At 43.0% G+C, this 26,850-nt stretch overlaps 1 protein-coding gene across 1 annotated transcript in view; it reads right to left on the bottom strand.

The window, feature by feature from the left end:
* The window catches only part of LOC134910968 (chitin synthase chs-2-like), a 156,072-nt gene that overhangs the window by 83,134 nt on the left and 46,088 nt on the right, over positions 1–26,850 (bottom strand). The window contains exons 6-7 of the mRNA XM_063919359.1: positions 22,131–22,308; positions 18,734–18,841 (exon numbers count right to left, since the gene is read on the bottom strand). Of these exons, the coding sequence (XP_063775429.1) occupies positions 18,734–18,841; positions 22,131–22,308 (286 nt within the window). The remainder of the gene's footprint in view (positions 1–18,733; positions 18,842–22,130; positions 22,309–26,850) is intronic.

The raw sequence follows: 26,850 nt of genomic DNA, 5'->3' as shown, positions 1-26,850 counted from the left end.
CTAGGGAAGGAAAAATAGGCACAATTTGTGTAAGGGGCAAACTTCCTAGAGGAAGGGAAGTGTTTACTAATGAGGGAGATTTGAAGCAAACAACAAACACTGAATTGATAAATGATGTTTTACTGACACTGTAAAGAATTTGACAAACTGTTTCAGGGGCATAAGGTTTAATACATCACCTGTATGAATAAGTAGTTAAAAGCGTATACACATGTTGACAGAAGACGTATGCTCAGAATGTTTGTGTGTGGCATTTATAGAAAAGAAAGGGCAGGGTCCTTTTATATTGAGAACCATTTTGTTTTGTTGTGCAAAACCAGGAGTGTGGAGAAATACTACGGACACAGTAGAAAGTGTTTATATATTGATGGGATGTCACTTTATTCCAAAACCAAGTGATATCGGTAGAGTGTGGCTGAGTTTCCTTGCTATGTCAGGAAATCTTGCACATAGCTGCATATCCTACGATCCTTTAGATCCTGGATATTGATACTTGGAAAAGTACCTAAGTGTTAAATGTTAAAATACTTAATGGTTTGGTTGTATCCAACCTCCAGAATAATTTTATTGTGTCATCGACAAGAACAGCGGGTCCAAACTGTTCCCTGGTTTATACAAAAGTATCAGGATGGAAATGTACAAATAGAGATTGTCAAAATTGTAATGTCCCTAGGTCTGAAAAATGCAGACCTAATAATTCTGGAATACTATGTGAGATATGGGGTGGTATCTGTCTATGTACAGGGCGCATAAAGAATATTTATAACGTGGAATACATCCCTTTTGTTAATGAGAAGATGGTATATCCTTCGTGTGACAACTTGATGGTTTCTCTGATCTCTTCTTCCTCCTCTCGTAGAGTCATATAGTGATCCCAATGATCATATAAAACAGAAGTAAAAACAAAAATGTGTAGAACAGTTTTTTCACCAATTAGTTATTTCCACAAGTTTAGGAAATAAAAGGGCGTACCCCACTCACACAGAGACAAGTGAGTGGAAACCCATAAAGGTATCTTTCAACCAGGCAAATTTCTTTAGAATGTTTGAAGACTAAATTTCAGGAGCATACCCAAAACTCACAATAGTGAAATGATGAGAAATCACATAAAGGTATCTTTTTAAAATCTTTTGATCTGTCAGATGCGTACCCCAACTTACACAGTTTTCAGTTGGAACATATACATAAAGGTATCTTTTAAGTTTTCCACCACCAAGGAAAATGCCTACCACAACTCACTGGATATGGAGGTATTCAACTCCTATCATGGTATCTTTATCCTCGGTCTCAGGAAATTATATCACACAGGATACACGAAGAAAACAGGGAAGAATTCCTCTTTGTTTAGTTAAAACGGAGGGTTTATTTCCCAAATGCATTAAAAAGTCAAAAACATTTCTTCTTATGAACAGATGTCGAAATACACATGGCAAAAATAAAAAAATAAAAATTCAGAAATGAATCCAAATCTGGTCGTCCCAGGCTACTCACAGTACTGTTTGTTCAACGCGTTTCGGTCTTTAACAGGACCTTTATCAAGAACTCTTTATCAAGACCGAAACGCGTTGAACAAACAGTACTGTGAGTAGCCTGGGACGACCAGATTTGGATTCATTTCTGAATTTTTATTTTTTTATTTTTGCCATGTGTATTTCGACATCTGTTCATAAGAAGAAATGTTTTTGACTTTTTAATGCATTTGGGAAATAAACCCTCCGTTTTAACTAAACAAAGAGGAATTCTTCCCTGTTTTCTTCGTGTATCCTGTGTGATATAATTTCCTGAGACCGAGGATAAAGATACAATGATAGGAGTTGAATACCTCCATATCCAGTGAGTTGTGGTAGGCATTTTCCTTGGTGGTGGAAAACTTAAAAGATACCTTTATGTATATGTTCCAACTGAAAACTGTGTAAGTTGGGGTACGCATCTGACAGATCAAAAGATTTTAAAAAGATACCTTTATGTGATTTCTCATCATTTCACTATTGTGAGTTTTGGGTATGCTCCTGAAATTTAGTCTTCAAACATTCTAAAGAAATTTGCCTGGTTGAAAGATACCTTTATGGGTTTCCACTCACTTGTGAGTGGGGTACGCCCTTTTATTTCCTAAACTTGTGGAAATAACTAATTGGTGAAAAAACTGTTCTACACATTTTTGTTTTTACTTCTGTTTTATATGATCATTGGGATCACTATATGACTCTACGAGAGGAGGAAGAAGAGATCAGAGAAACCATCAAGTTGTCACACGAAGGATATACCATCTTCTCATTAACAAAAGGGATGTATTCCACGTTATAAATATTCTTTATGCGCCCTGTACATAGACAGATACCACCCCATATCTCACATTGTATATTGCTCTTGTAAAATTGGTGATTTTTACTTTGGCATTTGTAGTGGACGGGCTGCATTGCGCCACACGGGCAAACAGTTCAGAACAAACCTCCAATTCTGGAATACTGCCCACAGCACGTACTGCTAGAAGCAGTAATAAGAAAAAGCTAAGGGTTACTCCCTAGGTTCCTGGAAATGTGAATGTTCTCAGACCAAGTTATGAATAGCAATACATCGTCTAGACTGCAATAGCAAAGAGAAAGGAACCGCTACAGCCCGTCTATGTTGTAAATCCCTCAGGGAAACCACAGAAGCTGATTCCATATGAGCAAAGTACTAGTGTGTAAATCCAAAATATTACAAAATCTGAACAATAGATAACTGATATATCAAGGTTTATCGTAATAGTAACATTATCAAGTATAATCTGTTGTTCTATGTGCTCTGTAAATATACAGGCTGGGGATGGGAAATAAGGTAACAATTCAACTGTTAGTTCTGTGTGACTAATGACATGCGGATGTACAAATTTTTGTGACTATGGAATATGGATAATATAATATATATAACATAACAGTAAAGAAAAATTGCATTAGAAAAATAATTGTCATTTTATTCCTTAAGGCCTTAGAATGTTTTAAAGATAATTAGAAAGCAGTAAGTTTTATAGAACATGCTACTGCAAAGTATATTAATGGGAGACTATGCATAATTATGCAGATGTATATATATTTCCATAAAGTAATTTTTTCACATATGCAATGTGTATTTTAGTTTTTGGTTAGAGAATAATTATCAGCTGTCATGTAGCTGAAGGATAGTAAGCATAGGGATCATTATTACAGTGCTTTATTATTATTATTATTATTATTATTATTATATACAATACTAAAAGTTTTGTGATGCAGTTTTTGATACAGGGGAAAAATTAGTTAGACATGACAGCTCCAAACATATTGATTGGGAGCATTACATACCATGGTGTAAGTCAGTGACGTGCGGTGAGGTCATTGGCTGGGGAGGCACTGAGATTTATATATATATATATATATATATATACACACACACATATATACATATATATACACATACATACAGTGGTCAAAGTGGAAATTTTGAAGTGGGGGTATGGAAAAGTGAAGGTTGCAATTATACGCGCGCCTCCGGAAAAGGGGGTGTGGTCACTCAAACAGGGGTGTGTTCTTCAGTGTAGTAGGATCCCTTATACTATCTAGTACTGGCGCCCCTTTCACTTGATACCACACAGTATGAGCCAAAATTCACATTACAGCACACGGTATGAGCAAAAATTCACATTATAGCACCCAGTATGAGCCGAAATTCATATTTTACCACACAGTATGAGCCGAAATTCACATTACAGCACACGGTATGAGCCGAAATTCACATTACAGCACACGGTATGAGCCGAAATTCACATTACAGCACACGGTATGAGCCGAAATTCACATTACAGCACACGGTATGAGCCGAAATTCACATTACAGCACACAGTATGAGCCGAAATTCACATTACAGCACCCAGTATGAGCCGAAATTCACACTATAGCACCCGGTATGAGCCAAAATTCACACTATAGCACCCGGTATGAGCCGAAATTCACACTATAGCACCCGGTATGAGCCGAAATTCACACTATAGCACCCGGTATTAGCCGAAATTCACACTATAGCATCCGGTATGAGCCGAAATTCACACTATAGCACCCGGTATGAGCCGAAATTCACACTATAGCACCCGGTATGAGCCGAAATTCACACTATAGCACCCGGTATTAGCCGAAATTCACACTATAGCATCCGGTATGAGCCGAAATTCACACTATAGCACCCGGTATGAGCCGAAATTCATATTTTACCACACAGTATGAGCCGAAATTCACATTACAGCACACAGTATGAGCTGAAATTTACATTACAGCACACAGTATGAGCTTTAATTCACATTACAGCACACGGTATGAGTCGAAATTCAGATTTTACCACACGGTATGAACCGAAATTCACATTATAGCACCCTGAATGAGACGAAATTCAGGGAGAGTGACAGCAGGTACAGGAAGAGAGAGAGGGAAAGTGACAGCAGGGACATAGGGACAGGGAGAGTAACAGAGGGACGGGGAAAGTGACAGCAAGGACATAGGGACAGGGACAATGACAGCAGGGACATAGGGTCAGGGAGAGTGACAGAGAGAGGGACAGCAAGGGGATACAGTAGGGACTAGGGAGAAAGGCAGCAGGGTAAGATTACCTTTTTAGCAGCGGCGGTGCTGAGGATGCTGTGGTCTGCGGTGCGGTGGATGAGGAGGCTGTGGTCGGCCTGGTGCAGAGAAGAACTGAGGGCGACGGCGGGGTGCGGATGAGGGTAGTGGCGGTGTAGTGAGGAGGAGGCAGAGGGCGGCGGTGGTGCAAGGAGGAGGAGGCTGTGGTCGGCGGCACTGGGGCTCCTATGACTGAGGTGCTACTATTTCATATCTGCTGCGGACCGGCAGCCAATTAGGAGCGTCTGCCTCCCCCCTGTATCTCCCTAAACGCAGGATTTTTAAGGGGGGGTTTCCAGATATGTGAATATATATATATTGTAACACTGTAGGGGTGCAAGGCGCCTTTTCCTGGGGAATATGGTAGCACGCAGCAGCTGAGGAACAACACAAGTCCAGTTTCTGGTACAACTGACCCCGGCCAGTTTTATTGAAACAGAAAATAAAACAAACCCCAAAATAAAAATACCTTGCCTGTCCGGCACTAACTAAACATAAGATATTCCTAACTGTCACTAAACAAAACACAGAGTTCTTCAGTACATACTGTATAGCTCACTTGCATCAGAAAGCGTGTCTCTCACACACAGATCCCTCAGCCTTCCCAGGCAGTCTGCCCATACTAATCAGGTTAGCAGCACTATAACACACTTACACAGCTGAAACCCTGATTAGCCCTCTGTGAGGCCAAAGACCCGAACTGGGCCCAATGTCTAGAACTCGCCTTATCTCTCTCTCAGAGCCTTTACCCAGCTTTTACAGCAAACTGAAAAGGTTCAGACAAAACAAAAAGCATTTTTCCTAGAAGTTAACATTTTCTAAAACATGTAAGACAAGAACCTGGGACAAATATACCTGCCCTCAAACACTATCCCAGTGTTCTTGTCACATATCCCCCTCCCCTGTTTCGACCTAGGGGCCGGAACACTTGTAGCCCCCAAACAGAAGATGCGAGACAATGCATCTGCGTTGGCCAATTGTGTTCCCGGTCTATGTTCGACAGTAAACTTAAAGTCCTGCAACGCTAGAAACCATCTAGTTACACGAGCATTCTTGCCTCTATTTACATACATCCATTTTAAAGGGGCATGGTCTGTCACTAGTCTGAATTGTCTACCCAAGAGGTAATATCTCAAGGTATCTAGTGCCCACTTAATGGCCAAAGCCTCCTTTTCCACAATGGCATACCTTTTTTCATGCTCATTGAGTTTCCTACTCAAATAAATGATAGGGTGTTCGTCCCCATCTCTGGTTTGGGACAGCACAGCACCTATCCCTACCTCTGAGGCATCTGTCTGTACCACAAATTCTTTTGAAAAATCTGGTGTTATCAACACCGGTTGTGAACACAAAGCCACTTTTAACGCTTGGAACGCCTTTTCTGCATCAGGGTTCCATTTCACCACATTTGACTGCTTCCCTTTGGTAAGGTCTGACAACGGCACCGCTGTGGTCGCAAAATTAGGAATAAACCGTCTATAGTACCCAGTAATTCCCAAAAAAGCCCTTACCTGTTTTTTATTCACTGGACGAGGCCAGTTTTGAATAGCATCAACTTTATTCAATTGGGGCCTAATCAGACCTCTGCCTATGGTGAAGCCCAAGTATTTGACCTCCTCCATTGCGAGGCAGCACTTCTTTGGGTTAGCAGTTAACCCTGCCTCTCTGATTGAGTCCAGTACTGCTTGTACTTTAACCAAATGGGACCCCCAGTCTGTACTGTGAATTACCACATCATCCAAATAGGCAGCTGCATATTTTCTATGGGGCCTCAAAATTTTATCCATCGCCCGTTGAAAGGTTGCTGGAGCCCCATGCAACCCAAAGGGTAACATCTTATACTGGTACAGCCCCTCCGGAACCGAAAAGGCTGTTTTTTCTTTGGCGCTATCAGATAAAGGTATTTGCCAGTAACCTTTGGTCAGGTCCAATGTGGTGAGAAACCTGGCTGTTCCCAGCCTTTCTACAAGCTCATCCACACGGGGCATGGGGTATGCGTCAAACTTGGACACCTCATTTAACTTACGAAAGTCATTACAGAAGCGTATGCTACCGTCGGGCTTCGGGATGAGCACTATGGGACTGGACCACTCACTGTTAGACTCCTCTATGACTCCAAGTTCTAACATGGTTTTAACTTCCTTAGAAATAGCTTCTCGCTGAGCTTCAGGAATCCTATATGGCTTTAAATGAACCCTGACCCCTGGTTCTGTGACAATGTCATGTTTTATTATGGTCGTTCGGCCAGGCAGCTCTGAAAATACCTCCCTATTTTGGATGAGAAATTCTTTAACCTGATTGTTCTGATCAGCTGATAATGTCTCTGACACCTTCACTGCGGGAAGCAACCGGGGTGAAGACACCGAAGGGCAAGGCTCCGCTGACAGAGACAACCTATCTTTCCAGGGTTTGATTAAGTTAACATGGTAAATCTGTTCGGGTTTTCTCTTTCCCGGCTGGTATACTTTGTAATTAACCTCATTCACTTTTTCCCTAATCTCAAATGGACCCTGCCATTTAGCTAGGAATTTGCTTTCCACAGTGGGTACCAAAACAAGAACTCTATCTCCAGGAGCAAATTCCCGTATCTTGGCACTCCGGTTATAGACCCTCTGTTGAGCACTTTGGGCCTGTTCCATGTGCTCTCTGACAACAGGTACCACGGCTGCAATCCTATCCTGCATTTGTGTTACATGCTCAATAACGCTTCTATAAGGAGTGGGCTGTCCTTCCCACGTCTCTTTGGCAATATCCAACAGCCCTCTGGGGTGTCTACCATACAACAAATCAAATGGAGAAAACCCCGTAGAGGACTGAGGAACTTCTCTGATGGCCATTAACAAGTAGGGCAACAAACAATCCCAGTTTTTCCCATCTCTCTCAACAACCTTTTTTAACATACTTTTTAATGTTTTATTAAACCTTTCCACCAACCCGTCAGTTTGGGGATGGTAGATGGACGTCCTGAGGTGAGTGACCTTAAATAACTTGCACAATTCTTTCATGATCCTTGACATAAATGGAGTACCTTGGTCAGTCAAAATTTCTTTTGGTATTCCCACTCTACTAAATACCTACACCAGCTCCTTAGCTATCGCCTTGGTTGTGATAGTGCGTAAAGGGACAGCCTCAGGATATCGAGTGGCATAGTCCATAATTACCAGGATATACTGATGGCCCCGAGCAGACTTTAACAAGGGCCCCACGAGATCCATGGCTATTCTGTCAAACGGGACCTCTATAATAGGCATGGGAACTAGTGGGCTCCTGAAATGGGGTCTAGGGGCATGATACTGGCATTCAGGACAGGAAGAACAATATTCAGACACTTCTTTATAAACCCCTGGCCAAAAGAACCTTTGTAAAACTCTTTCAGTGGTTTTTTCTGCCCCTAAATGTCCTGCGGTAACGTGACTATGAGCTAAATCTAGTACCGTTCTCCGATAAGGCTGGGGAACTACCAGCTGTTCTACCACATCCTCACCCCTTTTGACAATGTGGTACAAGAGCTCATTACAGATGGCCATGTGGGGATACGTAACCCTGTCACCTGGTACCACAGGTTCCCCATTAACAATCTTAACATTCTCTCTAGCCTTTATTAAGGTAGGATCCTTTAACTGTTCAGACGCAAACAGATCCTTCTTTACCTCCAGGTCAGGCACGCTTTCAGTTCTAACTACTATGTCTCTGTTCCCGGCAAGAGGGTCCTCACTGGACTCCCCATCTGTCACTTCCCCAGCCAAACTAGCAAAAGGCAAAGGGCCAGAAAGTTCCGAAGACCCACGTACATCCATAAAATCACCGGTATTATCAACTGGCTTTTTACTTCTCACATCTGTTGATAACCGTGATTCCCACAGTTTCCAAAAATTAGGAAAATCCCTCCCTATTATGGCCTCATGCACCAAGGTAGGGACCAGTCCCACTTTAACCATTGCTGACCCACAACAAGTTTCTATATTCACCTCAGCAGTGGCATAATGTTGGGTATCCCCATGTATGCAAGTTACCCCAATAGGTATTTGCTGGACCTTTAAGGGGTTCACTAACCCAGCTTTCACGAGGGTAACTAAACTTCCTGAATCTAGCAAGGCCTCTACCCGGTTACCCTCTAAGAACACATCACACATTTGTTTTTCCAGCTCAGGTGAAGGTACCACAGTACAGGCTAACCTAGCAAAGAAAGACATTCTGCGACATTCAAAGGCAGCATCACATTGCATGGGTTCTTGCACGACTGGGCAATTGGCAACAACATGACCTGGCATACCACATCTAAAACATTTAACCACACGATTATCAACCCGTTTGGGCAACATAGACCGTTCTAGCCCCATTGGCCTGTCTCCAGGGCCAGTGTTTACAGTCTCTCCAGCCTTGCGTTCTCTTAACCGCCCAGCAACGTTTTCCCACGGAACAGTCTTACCAGTCTTTACTGAAGGGCGCTGTCGAGGATCTATGGGTTGCTGGGTGGTCATCAGTAGTTCCTCTGCTGCCAAATACCGCTCTACCATGTCTACTAATTGGTCAGCAGTACCCGGGTTTCCATGGCTCACCCACTTGCGCAGGACCATGGGCAAAGATCTCAAGTAGCGGTCCATGACGACTCTTTCAACCATCTGGGGACCAGTTAATGTCTCTGGCTGTAGCCATTTTTTTGTTAGCTGAATAAGGTCGTGCATCTGAGAGCGCGGAGGCTTCTCCATGGCGTACACCCAACGGTGCACCCGTTGTGCTCGTACTGACAGCGTGACTCCCAGGCGGGTCAGGATCTCAGTCTTTAGTTTATCATAGTCCCGAGCCTCAGCAGGGCTTAAATCAAAGTACGCTTTTTGGGGCTCACCTGACAGAAAAGGTGCCAGCAGACTGGCCCACTGTGCTTTTGGCCAGTTCTCACGCTCTGCAGTCCTTTCAAACGTGGTCAAGTAGGCCTCCACATCGTCAGCCTCTGTCATTTTCTGCAAGAAGTGACTGGCCCGTATAGAACTAGAGCTGGTCGGAGCACTGACGGCCACATCTCCAATCCGGGCTGCAAGGCTCTGCACCACTTCTGTTAAGGCCTCTCTATCCTGACGCTGTTGCCGGTAAAGTTCGTCAATAGCCACCTGCTGCTGTCTCCTATTTTCCTCCATTGCCACCTGCTGCTGTCGGTTGGCCTCCTGCTGAGCCGCTGTAGCTTGCAGCAAGGCTTTAAGCAGATCCTCCATGTCGACAGATTTTTCAGGCGGCTTTGTAGCTGCTTTCACCCAAGACATATATCAAACCCTCAGGGGTGAGTCTCAGTAACTTCACACTGGGCTGTATCTGCATAAACCACCGTTTTCTGCAGGCCTCACAAAGCTGCTGCTTTCACTTATGCGCAGAACGGGGTTGCTCGCATTCTCCACCAAGTTGTAACACTGTAGGGGTGCAAGGCGCCTTTTCCTGGGGAATATGGTAGCACGCAGCAGCTGAGGAACAACACAAGTCCAGTTTCTGGTACAACTGACCCCGGCCAGTTTTATTGAAACAGAAAATAAAACAAACCCCAAAATAAAAATACCTTGCCTGTCCGGCACTAACTAAACATAAGATATTCCTAACTGTCACTAAACAAAACACAGAGTTCTTCAGTACATACTGTATAGCTCACTTGCATCAGAAAGCGTGTCTCTCACACACAGATCCCTCAGCCTTCCCAGGCAGTCTGCCCATACTAATCAGGTTAGCAGCACTATAACACACTTACACAGCTGAAACCCTGATTAGCCCTCTGTGAGGCCAAAGACCCGAACTGGGCCCAATGTCTAGAACTCGCCTTATCTCTCTCTCAGAGCCTTTACCCAGCTTTTACAGCAAACTGAAAAGGTTCAGACAAAACAAAAAGCATTTTTCCTAGAAGTTAACATTTTCTAAAACATGTAAGACAAGAACCTGGGACAAATATACCTGCCCTCAAACACTATCCCAGTGTTCTTGTCACAATATATATATATATATATATATATATATATATTACACACACGCACACGCAAGGGTGACATGGGAAGGGGGAGTGTGGTGAGAGAGAGATAGAGGCATGGAGTGAGGGGAGGGGGGGTGCATGGAGAGAGAGAAATAAGGGCATGGGGAGAGATACTTCAGATCTACCAACAATGTTGTACAGTAACTTAATGCAGCCTGATGACCACTGCAGTCAAATGTTATATCCTCCCTTCCCCAGCCCTCTGTACTCACTTAATTTATCCGTCCTGGAAGGAGGGGGAGGAGGGGATTGTCTGTGATAGATTACAGCCTCCCCCAAAATTGCTGCTCCTGCTGTCCTGACTAAGAGCCGAGGAGACATCTGCCTGTCAGCCCTGCACGGAGCCCTGTGCAGGGAAATGTTACACCAACATCCTAGCCACTGCTGCGGACGGTTAGAGGCAGCAGAATGGAGAGTGCCATTGCTAGCTCTAGTATATATTCCCCCATGCACCTGTTGCGGGTATTAGCATAGCCCCCCTCCCCCCCCCCCCCGCAGAGTCCCCGCATGACAGCCTTTCTCCCCTGTCTCCCCATGGCTGATTCTCCCCCTCCCATGTCTGGTCTCCGGACCCCCTTGCTTGCCTGGGATCGCTGGGGAGAGCATTCATGCCTCCCATCCCGCCGCGGCCGCCGAGCTACTGGCCGGCGGGACTGCGGTGCCCCTGCCTGAGAGAGGTGCCTGGCTGGACCATGAGCTCCACTGACGCCGCCCTGGCTATGCCGCTGGGAGTCAAGTCAGGAAGGAGTAAAGCAGACTGGTGAGCGGACATTGTTGAAAGTACGCTGGACTCCAGGGTGGGCTCAGGATCTGTGGCCCAATCATATTTGCATCAGTGACAGGGGCGTGCTTTCATATGTGCTGAAAGCACGCCCCTGTCACTGAGGCACTCATACCAGTGCCGCCTGTACGTCTTTTCTTAATGGGCTTTTACAGCCCTCTCCTTGGCCCCGCCCCCTGTCCGCCCCCCGCTTCCAACCCTTTGTAATTAGCCGCTGGAGGCACCGCTATCGGTGCCTCTAACACAGATCCAAACCTGTAAAAATGATTATAATCATATAAAGCATATACTTATGACACAGAATATGTGTCATAAGTATCTTCTTTATATTATGATAATCATTAATGACAGGGGAGAATGACAGGGGAGGCACTGCCTCCCCTGACTGCACGTCCCTGGTGTAAGTCAAATGTGTTGGGGATTGTAAAAAAGTTGACAGATATGAGAGAATAGAATCCTGCTGCATTCTTTTAGTAAATACGTGTATGATGTATGATATATATGTATATATAATATATATATATATATATATATATATATATATATATATATATATACCCCCTGTTAAGTAAATTTAGAACAGGTTTTAAAAGCACGGCAGCAGGTTTCTTATCAGCCGGCAGCACACACGAGATGATAGAATGTGAGGGTGTGCAGCCCCTGTGTCAGCAGCAAGTGACTTCACTCACAGGGGACACAAGGGTTTCAAGAGCTGTTTTTATGCACAACCAGATTCCTCCACATTTGCTTACAGATCAGGCCATCGCAACATCTGGATTGGGAAGTTGAGCCCTACCCCTGCAAGAAAGCAAGATGTACCTACAACATTCCAGCAAAGATGTAACCTGAAATACAAGTTGCTATACAAGTCTACCTCTCACAGGAAAAGTAAGACAAAGAGGAACAACAACTCCCAGCATGGACATCATTATGTTGAACACCAGCATGGGTGGACTTGGACTAAGGAGATGACATGCCAGCAGCAGTAGGAAAGAATATGCAAGTGAAGAAAGGACAAAGGATGTAGGATAATGGATGAATCATAAGGAGAGGTGATTGGAAAAAGAAAAGTTGAGAAGCAATATGAAGGTCGCATGAAAGTTTGGAGACTAAAGTAAGTCTGCTTTAAGAAGGACAAAGAAAGACATCTGACAAGTGGTCAGTACTACATGGCAAGATTACAGAGATGATGCCATGATTAGAAGATTTAAAGCACCAGCAGCTCCGGGGTTTAAAGCAAATAATAAGGAACAAGACAGAAAAAGTCCCAGAAGACAAATGAATGATGCTCCTTCTGACAATATGAAGTACAAGCTTCTTCAGGTACTCCCCAGTGAACATAATGTCTCCAGAAGAAACAATGGAAGGTATAATTGCAGTCACCTTGCCCATTGGAGCAGGACGTGCATAATTGTGTTGTGTCTAATGCATACTGGAGCCAGCACACGCAGAAGACAGCAGAAGGAGATACCACAAGAACTGATGATATCAGAAATACTTAAAAGGACAGGAGATGCAAGAACTACAGTCACCAATACCAGCCCAGTTCTTGACCTCGGAGTACATGTCCAGTGACTTTGCTGGAGCACAATGTACTGAAGCTTATCCAAGGAGAATACAGTACACACCAGCAGAAATTGAACTTTCCAGCAACTTATCAAAGGAAAGAACAGAACCATTAAGAAGCAAGTTAGAACAGAAGTTCAGTATTGGCTCATTCCCGCAGTACCAGTTGTAGAAGAAAGTAAGCAATACTACTGGACCAGGATACCCCAGGGAGGGGCTACATCACCAAGTGATTTATCCAGAAGACACAACTAATACGGTCTGCGAATGACCTACTGATTGCCAAAACCACTGGAAAAAGTACCAATAAGGGCGCAGTGTCCTTAGTGAAGTTTCTGGAAGAACAAGACTGCAGAGCCTCAGAAGGAGAAATTGCAGCTAGCCAAGCAAGAGGTAATCTTCCTAGGACACCCAAGGTACCCGACATCTAACAAAAGTAAGAAGGGTGAAATTCATACTGCAAGCTAAGATGCCAACTAGTGTCAAGCAAGTCAGATGATCATTCCTGGGCCTAGTAGGATACTACAGAACGGATACCTCTAGCTCCACTCTACATGCAAGCATTGTATGACAACACTGAAAGGGAGGAGGGTCCATATCCTACACACAGCAACAGATGAATGAAGCAATTGAACAATTGGAAGCAGCAGTAGCCTCATCTCAAGCCCTAGAACTACCTGACTATTGCAGAAGGAGGCTATACATAAAAGTCCTTATGCAAAATTATGGACTGAGGCAAAGACCAGTGGCCTACCACTCAAGCAAGCTTGACAGCAGTACTCAAGAAGCACCTACCGGCATCAGAGCAGTGGCAGCAGCAACAGTCCTAGAAGAGTACAAGAGCACAGACACAGTGCTGAATCAGCAGTCCTAGAAGAGGACAAGAGCACAGGTATAGTGCTGAATCATGAACTTATCATCCAGGTACCACATGCAGGTACAGAAAAGCTTCAGCAAGCAAGAACCAAACACCTGTCAGTGACAAGGCTGACCATGTATGAAGTAGTACTGCTAAGCCCAACAACGTAACCATCAGAAGATGTACTACCCTCAACCCAGAAACCCTTTTCCAGCTTTAATCAATAAAGGTGTTGAATCTCAAGATTCAAAAGGAGGGAAAACAGATTATCTACTGATGAATCGGAAAGCAAGAAGTTGATGATAAGGACCAGGAAGGTGGTCCAGAAGAGCAAGATACAGACAGATCATCATGGATGCAGGACCAGAGGGATGGTCCAGAAGAGGAAGAGAATAATTCTCGTAATCAAAATTTTTTCCTTTTCCTTGTGTGGCGTTAATGGAACAAGAACCTCAACTTGCCATATGTTACATACACAGCCCTACCTAATGCTCAGCATGAGCTATATGTGGATGGATCAAGGTACCATGAGGATGGAATTCCTTATACAAGAGTAAGTGACCACTGAACATGGAGTTGTGGATTCAGGATCCTTACCATCCCAGTACAAGAGTGTGGGCCAGATATGGAAAAGCAGAGGATTCAAGAAGGCAAGTGGCAAAGACATACAACATGCTTCCCTGATCAGACACCAGTTCAGAGCTTTGCAAGGGCCACAGAAAAGGTTGCAGTAATGAAGATCCAGGCACATGCAAGAAATGACACTCCTGAAACAAGAGGCAACAATCTGGCAAGATGCTGAAGCCAAGAGGGCAGCAAGATGCCCCCAGCAGGAAAGGCAAGTCTATCCAGTAACCATTCCAGTGCCAGACTAGATACGCTAATTGAACTTCACAGAATCAAGCAGGAGAGAGTGAGAAAGTAGCCTGTGGATAAAGAGAAAGCAACCAAACAACCAGCAAAGGTAGCCATCTACACCACACAGACAGAAGAAACAGAAAGAAGCAAAGCCTCAAATGCCTGGTCTACAGGATTTGAAGAAATTTCAGGAACAAGCAGGTCCTGAAGAAAAAGCAACATGGCAAAGAAGAAGAGCCAGACAAGAAGAAGACACTGGCTTATGAAAATTAGAAGAGAAGTTATACTTACCCAGAAGCTTATATCAACATAGGTGTTAAGTCAGCCATGGACTCACACACCTGGGAGAGGATCAAATGGAAAATGTAGTTAATGGAAGATGGATAGCTCCAGGATGTTATCCAGCCGTAACCAAGTTTGTACAAGCCTACTAGATATGTAGGCCTACTGGAAATGTACAATCCAGGACAGAAGGTCAAGTCAATCCTTGGAGCAATACCAAAAAAAGTTATTTTCCATTTGAAAGACTGCAAATTGACTATAACTGCCAAAGATGTATTGGTAGCCACAGACATTTTCCGTTATTTGCCAATGGCAAAAGCCACAGCAAAATCAATAGCTAGAAAATTAGTTTCAGAAGTTATGTGTAGATATGGAGTACCAAGAGTTATAGAAGCAGATAGCAGTATTTATTTCATTAAAGAAATAATGTAGTACACAAGGTATGATGTGGGAATACAACAGGCATTCCATGTATCCCCCACAGGTTAGTGGGTGTGTCACAGAAGCCAGAAAGGGATGCTTAAGTGTTTATTTTTAGTACTGTTTAATAGTAGAACCATATTTAGTAAAACCATAGGTTATTCACCTTATGAAATATTGTTTGATAGCATACCTAAGATAGGATGTTATTACTCATAAGAGTTACAGCATAAATATGGTAATTTGACTGCATATGTTAAAAAGTCTTACTGAAGAAACTGACACTTCTGTATTTTCTAGTTTGCCTTTCTCCCAGATTCAGGAGCAAATCTGAATCCCCACAAGCTTTAACCAGGAGATCGGGTATATCTTGAAAGACACGTGAAAAAGTCATTTGAGCCCAGATTTGAAGGTCCATATCGAGTGTTGCTGACCATGCCCACTTCTGTGTCAATTAAGGAAAGAGAGACTTGGGTTCCACTGCAAATTTGCTCAAGTTAAGTTTGAACAATGAAATACACAAACATACAAAGGCTAATTGGGCACTATGGGTCATTATATTGGGAACTTCAGTACTCATTGTTGTCATAATATACTCTATATCTCTCACAGGAAAGGGCAGGGACTAGCATGTCCGCCAATCCAAAGTTATGTACCAGTGTTTAGTATATAAGTATATACTTTTTTATATATGTAGTATATGTAGTATGTGCTTCTTATATATATAGTATAATAGAAGTGTGGTATCACACTAGAGCTTGTCTTAGTCAAGTTAAAGTAAAGATCATGAAATCTCTAGAAGTTCAAAGATACCAGTTAATTAAGAAATGCTGGGCTCACATGGGCCCACATCTGGAAAAGGAGGGGAATGGACATCTGTCCCCACTACATATAAGCATATAAGGGTTTTAATTTGTTTAAAGCAAATACATACTACTAAATAGAGTGTAATATTTTTTAAAATATCTATGAAGAGAACTCCAAGAATGTGTTGTATATTTATTACTAATGAAACAAATAGCAAGAAGTAGTTTAGAGAAATGTCAAACCCAGCTAATTGGTTAGTGATGTTTTTATTAAAAACGGTTCTTTACCTTCCGTGGGATAGAGTGACAAGCACGGTCCTATGGGAACATAGCCTTTAGCACCATTATAGCTAGACTGTTTGCTTAGTCTCTTGTAGGTAGAGTTTGTGTGATGCCTTGTAGCTCAACTGTAATGTCATTTTATTATGAAAGGAGGGACTGAGGAAGATAGATGTATTGAGCTTAAGCAGTGTCAGCCATTTTGTTAAGCAGCAGCCATGATGTAGACAGTCTAAGTATGCTTTACTGGTTAAATCATAATAATGCTGACATTTCACTTAGTACATTCTGTGCGAAGCAAGGTCGTAGCTATAAGTCTTGAAAACATGTTATTAGACAGCCTCTGTGTGTTTAGACTTCCGTGAAGGACACATAGGAGGGTGTCAGCCTGAGAGGAGTTATGAGAAGAGATGCATTATTGTTTTGAAGTATTACGTGTATCAAGTATTCATGCAAGTAACTTTCTATATAACGCCCTGCTGAATAAAGTGGAGCCAGTCTCATTTTGTTGGACATAACGGGCGTGTGGTGTCTGCTTTCTGGGATTCCCAATCGATTGGTAAACAAAGGGTAACGAACAGACAATTGAAGGGGATTGATAGTAGGAGGCTTACCTCCAACACCTTCATGATGGAGGGCCAGGGTTAGGCTGCGGGGAGGGAGGGTTAGGGAAGCATTTGGGGATGGTAAGTATACTTACCTGCCCCTGTCGGGATTATGAGCATCGGGGTGCCGAGGTTGGAATTCTGACCACCGGCATCCCGACCGTCGGCATTCTCTACCTAACCCATCAAGACACCCGACTTTATACCAGACTCTGAGTGCCGCTGCTCTTGTTATATTATGCAAGTATTTCATATAGGGCACCGGAGCATTTAGTGTGACATTGTGGAGCGCCAGACTTTATTTATACATATATATATATATATATATATGTATATACTGCAGCATGATAAAGATAAAATACAGCCAGCTTACTATTTGCTGTTCTGCTCACAGAGGCTGCTGGTGACACAGGAGAGCGCGTTCCTCATGCCATCGCTCAGTTGTCCTGTACTTCTATGCTGCGCCGCTGCCGCAGCTGTTAGGTTGCCGAAGCAACCTACAGGAGAGATGCCGGGAGCACTGTGGACCTCCGATCTACGTGGGGCGCCCTTAATCTGGCTCTGGTCCTTAATCCAACCCTGACCCTTGAGACCTGGTGGGCGCTAAGCGGCAGCGGCAGGCATGGTGTGTGTGAGCACGCCTATGGATACTCATCATTTTCCATGGGTGCTCGGGCCCGGGGGCACCCACAGAGTCGGCGCCTATGCCTGGCATGGGTAGTCATAACACCTCTGAAATAAAACATGTAAAATATCCAAACTGTCGGAGCTGGCCCAGACACCCCAACTGGTCCGTACCTGTGTAATTAGTACCTATCCCCTCCTTGGTTCCCTTGGTGGTACCTCGGGATAAATGTTTATTGTCACTTCATGTAACAAATATACATAATGGGGGTCATTCTGAGTTGTTCGCTCGCTAGCTGCTTTTAGCAGCTTTGCACACGCTAAGCCGCCGCCTACTGGGAGTGAATCTTAGCATATCAAAATTGCGAACGAAAGATTAGCAGAATTGCGAATAGACACTTCTTTGCAGTTTCTGAGTAGCTCCAGACTTACTCGGCATCTGCGATCAGTTCAGTCAGTTTCGTTCCTGGTTTGACGTCACAAACACACCCAGCATTCGCCCAGACACTCCTCCGTTTCTCCAGCCACTCCCGCGTTTTTCCAAGAAACGGTAGCGTTTTTTCACACACTCCCATAAAACGGCCAGTTTCCGCCCAGAAACACCCACTTCCTGTAAATCACATTACGATCACCAGAACAAAGAAAAAACCTCGTAATGCCGTGAGTAAAATACCAAACTGCATAGCAAATTTACTTGGCGCAGTCGCACTGCGGACATTGCGCATGCGCATTAGCGATTATTCGCTCCGTTGCGACAAAAAAATAACGAGCGAACAACTCGGAATGACCCCCAATGTGCTGGTTTTAAAAATGTAGTATAGTGTTCTTGTAGCAAGTATTAACAGTTATTATTTTTAATAGTGTGCAGTCTAAATCAATGTCTAAATATTTTTTTTCAAATATTTGTTGTGTTTTTCAAAAGACTTAATAAAAACCAAGATTACCATACTTCTGATTAGTGTCTCAAATAGCCTAATCTCGCAATTTCTCAAAAAGTACTAGTTAATAAAGGTGTCTCACTTACCTCCAGTTCTGCTTCTATATCATCAATTTCATCTTTATCTCTTTTTCCAGCTAATATTTCATATTTGTGATTTAGTTTCCATCCCAGCAGATAATATAAATACATTATCTGTAAGTAAAACAGAGTGGATGTATTATATTATCACGTTAATCATTATATTCAGCAACATTATACTGAAATAATATATATTTTAAAGGTAAAAATTTTGTAAAATACTTTTCTATAATGAGGGTGCATATAAAAAATAAGCAAAAAAGTGCAGGGGAAAAAGAATCAGTGAGTCAGGTAATATATTCTGATCTCCCTCAATGATTTAGGGGTATATGCAATTAGCGGCGAATCGCGGCAAATTATCGCCGTTTTTTAATTCGACACAATTCGACAGGTGAATTCCGGCTGGTGGCTTCCGGAATTCACCATATTCAATGAAAAACGGATTCGACAGTCCCGCGGGCGAAAAATGGCAGATTTGCTGGATTTTGCCGCGATTTAAAAAAACGGGAAAAACCCGGAAAAAAATGGCGTGGTGTCCCCCCTCCAAAGCATAACCAGCCTCGGGCTCTTCGAGCTGGTCCTGGTTCTAAAAATGCAGGGAAAAAATTGACAGGGGATCCCCCGTATTTTTAAAACCAGCACCGGGCTCTGCGCCTGGTGCTGGTGCAAAAAATACGGGGGACAAAAAGAGTAGGGGTCCCCGTATTTTTTGCAGCAGCATCGGGCTCCACTAGCTGGACAGATAATGCCACAGCCGGGGGTCACTTTTATACAGCGCCCTGCGGCCGTGGCATTAAATATCCAACTAGTCACCCCTGGCCGGGGTACCCTGGGGGAGTGGGGACCCCTTCAATCAAGGGGTCCCCCCCCAGCCACCCAAGGGCCAGGGGTGAAGCCCGAGGCTGTCCCCCCCATCCAAGGGCTGCGGATGGGAGGCTGATAGCCTTGAGTAAAATGACAGAATATTGTTTTTTCCAATAGTACTACAAGTCCCAGCAAGCCTCCCCCGCAAGCTGGTACTTGGAGAACCACAAGTACCAGCATGCGGGAGAAAAACGGGCCCGCTGGTACCTGTAGTACTACTGGGAAAAAAATACCCAAATAAAAACAGGAGACACACACCGTGACAAGTACAACTTTATTACACACTGCCGACACACACATACTTACCTATGTTGACACGCCGACTGCCATAGTCTCCGCCGATCCGAGGGTACCTGTGAAAAAAATTATACTCACCTGCCAGTGTCCAGAGATAAATCCACGTCCAGAGATAATCCTCGTACTTGGCAAAAAAAAAACACGAACACGCGTACCACCGGACTGAAAGGGGTCCCATGTTGACACATGGGACCCCTTTCCCCGAATGCCGGGACATCACGTGACTCCTGTCACTGTGGTCCCTTCAGCCAATCAGGAAGCGCTACTTCCGTGGCGCTCACCTGATTGGCTGTGCGCGTGTGACCTCAGACAGCGCATCGCAAAGCCTCTGCATTACTTTCAAAGGTGGGAACTTTACGGGTAGCGGTGGGGTTACCCGCGGTCAGCCGCTGACCGCGGGTGACCTCACCGCTGACGCAAAGTTCCCACCATTGAATATAATGGAGAGGCTTTGCGATGCGCTGTCTGAGCTCAGACGCACACAGAGCCAATCAGCAGAGTGCAAGGACGTTGCACTCGCTGATTTGCTGAAGAGACACTTCTGTGACAGCTGTCACGGGGGTGTCTGCATTCGTGGAAAGGGGTCTCATGTGTCAACATGGGACCCCTTTCAGTCCGGCATGGTACGGGTGTTCGTGTTTTTTTTTTTGTGCCAAGTACGAGGATTTTATCTCTGGACGTGGATTTATCTCTGGACACTGGCAGGTGAGTATAATTTCTTTCACAGGTACCCTCGGATCGTCGGAGACTGTGGCAGTCGGCGTGTCAACATAGGTAAGTATGTGTGTGTCGGCAGTGTGTAATAAAGTTGTACTTTGTTGTCACGGTGTGTGTCTCCTGTTTTTATTTGGGTATTTTTTTCCCAGTAGTACTACAGGTACGCGGGCCCGTTTTTCTCCCGCATGCTGGTACTTGTGGTTCTCCAAGTACCAGCTTGCGGGGGAGGCTTGCTGGGACTTGTAGTACTACTGGAAAAAACAATATTCTTTCAATTTTGACAAGGCTATCAGCCCCCCATCCGCAGCCCTTGGATGGGGGGGACAGCCTCGGGCTTCACCCCTGGCCCTTAGGTGGCTGGGGGGGGAACCCCTTGATTGAAGGGGTCCCCACTCCCCCAGGGGTGACTAGGCACTGTATAAAAGTGACCCCCGGCTGTGGCATTATCTGTCCAGCTAGTGGAGCCCGATACTGGTGTAAAAAATACGGGGGACTCCTACTCTTTTTGTCCCCCGTATTTTTTGCACCAGCACCAGGCGCAGAGCCCGGTGCTGGTTTTAAAAATACGGGGGATCCCCTGTCCATTTCCCCCCCGCATTTTTAGAACCAGGACCAGCTCGAAGAGCCCGAGGCTGGTTAGGCTTTGGAGGGGGGACCCCACGCCATTTTTTTTTCTGAATTTTACCATTCCATCTAAAAAAAAAAAAAAATATTATTTAAAAAAATATATAAATAATACTTGTGCCTCCAAAAAAGACAAACCAAGTACCTAATCCCTTCTAATATAAATAGATATGCTATTATCAATAAAAAAAACACAAAAAAAACATGTTTTAAATTTTTTTTATTAGTTTCATCCACCAAAGTGTGGCGGATTGAAAAAGTCGAATTTACTGTCTAAAAGCACTGTTGTCGAATTTCCAAACTTGAATTGAATACACTTTGGTCGAATTGCAGCACTTGTATCATTGCAGAAAAGTCGAATTTGACAAAAGTCGATTTTCAAAAAGTCGAATTTTGAAAGTCCGTTTTTTGGACGGAAAGTACTGAATTGCATTGGCGATTTTTTTTTGGGGCGAAAAAGTCCCGAAATTCGACAATTTCGGGAATTCGACCGCAATTGCATATACCCCATAATCTAGTTGTAATCCTGCAAGCTACCCTCATTCAGATGTCAGGTCTGATAAATTAACATATAATTTAAGGAACAATAAAAACAAATATTTGTTTATTTGTTAATTGTACTGAAAAAACAATAAACTACATACAGCATACTTGAATAATAATAATAATAATAATAATAATAATAATAATAATAATAATAATAGTAATAATAATTATAATAATAATAATTATTATTATTATTATTATTATTATTATTTTATTGTTACAACTGTTAAACATTTGGTGAAAATTAAGCATTGCATCTTTGTAAAACATTGAATACAATTAAAATTATTAAATTTTTCAATAAACAATGAGAATAGCTTCTTATGATTATAAGAATGATGAGTATCTGTTTTACCTGTGACCATCTCTTTTTATTTCGGATTCTCTGTTTGTCCTTCAGGTGAACATACAGCAGATTTCCACAAGGAAGTGTGTACCGCAGCCTGCCACCATACGGCGTAGATACAATAGTTTGTATTTTGTATTTTGCTGTTCTGCTTTCATATACTTCCTTCTTGTTGAGTGTGAAATAACTAAGAATAGACATTTTAATATTTTAGATGATGAAATAAAAAAACATAATTCACATAGGCTTCAGCAGGTTTAATGTGTGTTTTGCCATCTCTCATCCTTATATAGAGGTGAAAGACAAATACAATGGAAACACCTGGGAATATAAGGGATACCAAACATAAAGGAATTTAACACAGTGGAGGCTTTGGTATTACTTAAGTTATGTGTAGTTCCCTTGCTGTCCTGGCCAGTAATGTTCCAGAGATCCAGGAGCTATATACCCTCGGACCCACTAAGATGGAGAGCTGCTGCATGGGCTAAGACAAGATGGTGGCTACTGGATTGCCAGATGACCATTAGTTCCATCTGGAAGAGAACTGAGTGTGATTGATGTGAAAGGGGACAGAGCCAGAAAACGGAAGAGCAGAGCCTTTAAAGGGGCTAGTTTGGTGTGAAACAGTGTTCCTGCAAGAGAGGAGAGGAAACTGAGCTAGGAGGCTGATTGGGAGTCTGCAGTTATGCCTGCCTGGGCACGTGGCTGCCAGAACATGACCACTGAGGAGCCGATAGACAGAGCTGTCAATCCTTGCTGTGACTGGAGAGTGTGCTGTTGTGAGAGATGTGAGCTGTATAGACAGGGCGGAGAGCCATGTGAAACTGAGCCCTTCAGAGAGCCCACCTAGTACTTACAGAGTTGGGCATTTTAAGCTAGTCTTTGATCCGAGATGAAGTCTCCAGTTCAGGGTGAATGTCAATAAGAATGGGGTGACTATAAATTGTATTTTGCGTACAGTGTAGATAAGTGATGCATCCATAGATATATTTATCCCCATGATCTACCATGGCGAGTTGTGAACTGTATTAGAGAGTGATTATTACTTTTCCAGCATCATTTTGTAGCTAATGATATTTATCCCTTTAGTGTACAGCATAATAGGAAAGATATTGAGACTGCTCAGCCTAACTTCTAGAAAGTTTGAAGTAGTAGCCTAAGCTTTGAGAGACATTTTCTTCAATAGAGACTGCATTTGCTATTCAATATCACATGCATGCCAATTCTCATGGTATCCACCTGCAAGCTTGCAACTCATACTTGCTTATTTTCCCAGAAATTGTAGGGGATAACCCAAAAATTCAGAAATATGTAAATTTCCTGCATCCAAACCTCTTTATAGTTAAGCAGGCAGGATGGGGAGAAAGTCACTAAAATAGCAGAGCCAGCATGAGGGGGTGGGCCAAAGTGGCACCAATCACTGCATTTAGCTCCACCCACTACACGCGGACCCACAAATCGCGCCCGTTTTCTCAGGTTGGAGGTAGGGCTTAATGTTGTGTATTTCCGGCCCTGCCCCCAGAAGCTTCCAGCAGCATCTCCTCTCTTATCTTCTCCTGGAGAGGAGACAGAAATTGTAGGCAAGTATGTTGTGACCTAAATAGACTGCATTTACAACGGTCATGAGTTTTTGAGAGTGATGTGATTGTGATTATATCACTGCATAAGTATTATGTTTCTATAGGAGATTTGAGCCTGATTTCTGTGGATTTTTAGGTGGAGCTAGTGGCAGTTTGGGGGGGATAAACACTGTGAGGTTCTACCAGCAGTAGGCTGTGACAGCTGGACTGAAGACTGCATTACAGCATAGAATTTTCCTGTCATAATACCAACCAGACCCAGCCTGTACAGTGTGGGGCTGACTTCCCTAGGGAAGTTGGGCCCGCAAATAAAAATTGCCCTCCTCCCCTTAAAAATGGCTCAATACTGGCTTGTAACGCCATTGGAAACAAATAAAAGACTGTATAAATTATGAAGATTATCTCCTTGCGGAGCTGTGGCATGAATGACAGGCTGGATGGCTTTAAATGGAAGATTTCATATTTCTATACAGAGCAGATTCTAATAATGATCATAATAGGGCGTCAGAGTTTTTATTCAGCAGTTTTTGCTGGTGTACAATAGGCCTTTGGGTCCAAAGACATGCTGGCACTTGCAGTTCTACAAGGGGTAGCATGATCTAGTAGCCATGGGTTTACTGGCACTTGTAGTTATTGCTAAAAAGGCTTGCAGGTAACAGTAGAGCACAGGAAAATATGTTTTTTTTAAACATTTATTTCCAAAAAACACACTGGGCATGGTATGCTTAACAATCTTTGAGGGGAAAAATTCTTTAGAACCAAATAGTCACAAAAGACCATGGACCCAGCAGATTTTTAAGGAAAATATAATGTTAAATTGCCTGTCATGCTAGTTTGTCCATGACTGCTGCAGCTCTTATGTGACCCAAATGTACACATTGGCCGAGATGTACTGGGAGCCGAGTTTGATCCGAGTTTGTGAAATGTCCGATTTTGCTGCAAAAGTCGGATATTTTGCAAACTTGGCCAATGTAATAGCGTCCAAGTTCATGAAAAGTTGGATGTTTTCTACTCAGAACAAGAGCGCCCGGTAAAAATTAGGATCTAGATGTTTTCCCCATGCTAAACATACAACTCGGCCGATGTAATGAAGTCCAAGTTTGTAAATCTCAGACAAAACAGCTCTATAAAGTTATACAGAAATACAGCTCTTTTTTGGGGGTGAGTTGTATTTGTCAATGTTGAAAATCAATTACAAGTACACAATTACAGCATATTTACAACAAATAAACATTTTTAAAATTATTTCTAATCTTGAAATCAAACAAAAATACTTTGATACAAACAAAAAAAATAGGTTTGTTGGCGCTGAGTAGGTCTGTGTGGGTTTACACCCTGGGATTAGCAGCCACCTGGTGAGGAGGTAGCCAGCCTCCTCAAACAATAGAACAAATGCAAGCAAACACCAGGCCAGCGCTTAATTCCAATGATGTTCCCAAACAGATATAAAAAAACACAATTTATTAAACAAGCCTAAAAAGAGAATATAAACAGTTTAAAAATTAATAGTCCAAGATATATTAATCATATCAAACTGAGGTATATAATACCTCTCATATAGACATTAACACATATATGATGTTGTAAGTTACACTAATTGTTAAAAGATAAGAGGTCGTTGCTGAAACTTATATAGAAGAGACTCTTAATTTTGATTTAGTCAGTCTCTCGTGCTTAGTAAAGAGCCCACAATTTGTACAAGGATGAATCCTTCAGCTGGTATGTTTAGCATCTAAAACCATACATGAGTGCGTCCTGAATCAGTATGGATTTAATCACAGCTGGGAAGTGTCCATCAACTGAATTTTCCACTAAGTAGATGGATATGCAAAGATGTAAAGCTGTATAGTTGCTGCTACTCACTGTATATTTAGGACTGTCCTTGCTGCACAGCATAGATTTGTTCAAAGCCGCTCTATATCACCCTGTACACGGGTGAGACATCCGTCAGCGGCACAATCAGGTGGGGAACCGCTCTCCGCCGTGCGGCACAGTTTGAGTGCACCGAGCCGCCGTGCAACACCCCCGGCACTGTTAGAATAGTGCTGAGCAGGACAGGGTGTAGGGAGCTCCCAGTGCAGCGAGAGTGATGAATAATGCAGTCTCGTCACAGATGAACAATTGCCGGCAAATGCCTCTTGAAAAAGCCGCCTGGGGTGCGGAGAAACGCGTTGAGGGTACAGAGAGAAGGGGTCGTTCAGACTGACAGTGCCCACAAGAAGAATACCTCACTTTTTAATCAGCTGATTGTTCTCCATTTGCCGGCAATTGTTCATCTGCTTTACATCTTTGCATATCCATCTACTTAGTGGAAAATTCAGTTGATGGACACTTCCCAGCTGTGATTAAATCCATACTGATTCAGGACGCACTCATGTATGGTTTTAAATGCTAAACATACCAGCTGAAGGATTCATCCTTGTACAAATTGTGGGCTCTTTACTAAGCACGAGAGACTGACTAAATCAAAATTGAGAGTCTCTTCTATATAAGTTTCAGCAACGACCTCTTATCTTTTAACAATTAGTGTAACTTACAACATCATATATGTATTAATGTCTATATGAGAGGTATTATATACCTCAGTTTGATATGATTAATATATCTTGGTCTATTAATTTTAAACTGTTTATATTCTTTTTTTCGGCTTGTTTAATAAATTGATTTTTTAATATACGTTTGGGAACATCATTGGAATTAAGCGCTGGCCTGGTGTTTGCTTGCAAAAATACTTTGATCTCTCAAAAAAGTCCATGTACTGTACATGTAATTTTTGCACATTTTTCCCAGGAAAAGGCGTCTTATTCACTACAGTATACAATAGGATGCACAAGCTGCTCCTGCTGATTAAAATGATATGCGGCATGGCTATATTCTGTGTGCAATTGCGGCTTTATCTGCACATTTCGTATGCAGATACAGCCGCAATTACACACACTGTAAAATAATTTGGTATGCCAATACAGCCGTAATTACACACAGAATATATCCAGCCATGCCGCTATCATTTTAATCAGCAGGATCTGCTTGTGCATCCTGGAGGATTGGGGTTTATATAGGGTGTGTGTTGATTCAATCATGGGACTTTTGGGTGCCAATGTGTTGGCCCAGTGCCTCCCACACTATGCAACTGTTATACTAAAAGACAT

This window comes from Pseudophryne corroboree, chromosome 4, assembly GCF_028390025.1.
Source record: "Pseudophryne corroboree isolate aPseCor3 chromosome 4, aPseCor3.hap2, whole genome shotgun sequence".
Classification (NCBI taxonomy): Eukaryota; Metazoa; Chordata; class Amphibia; order Anura; family Myobatrachidae; genus Pseudophryne; species Pseudophryne corroboree.
This window is presented reverse-complemented; position numbering and strand designations above follow the sequence as displayed.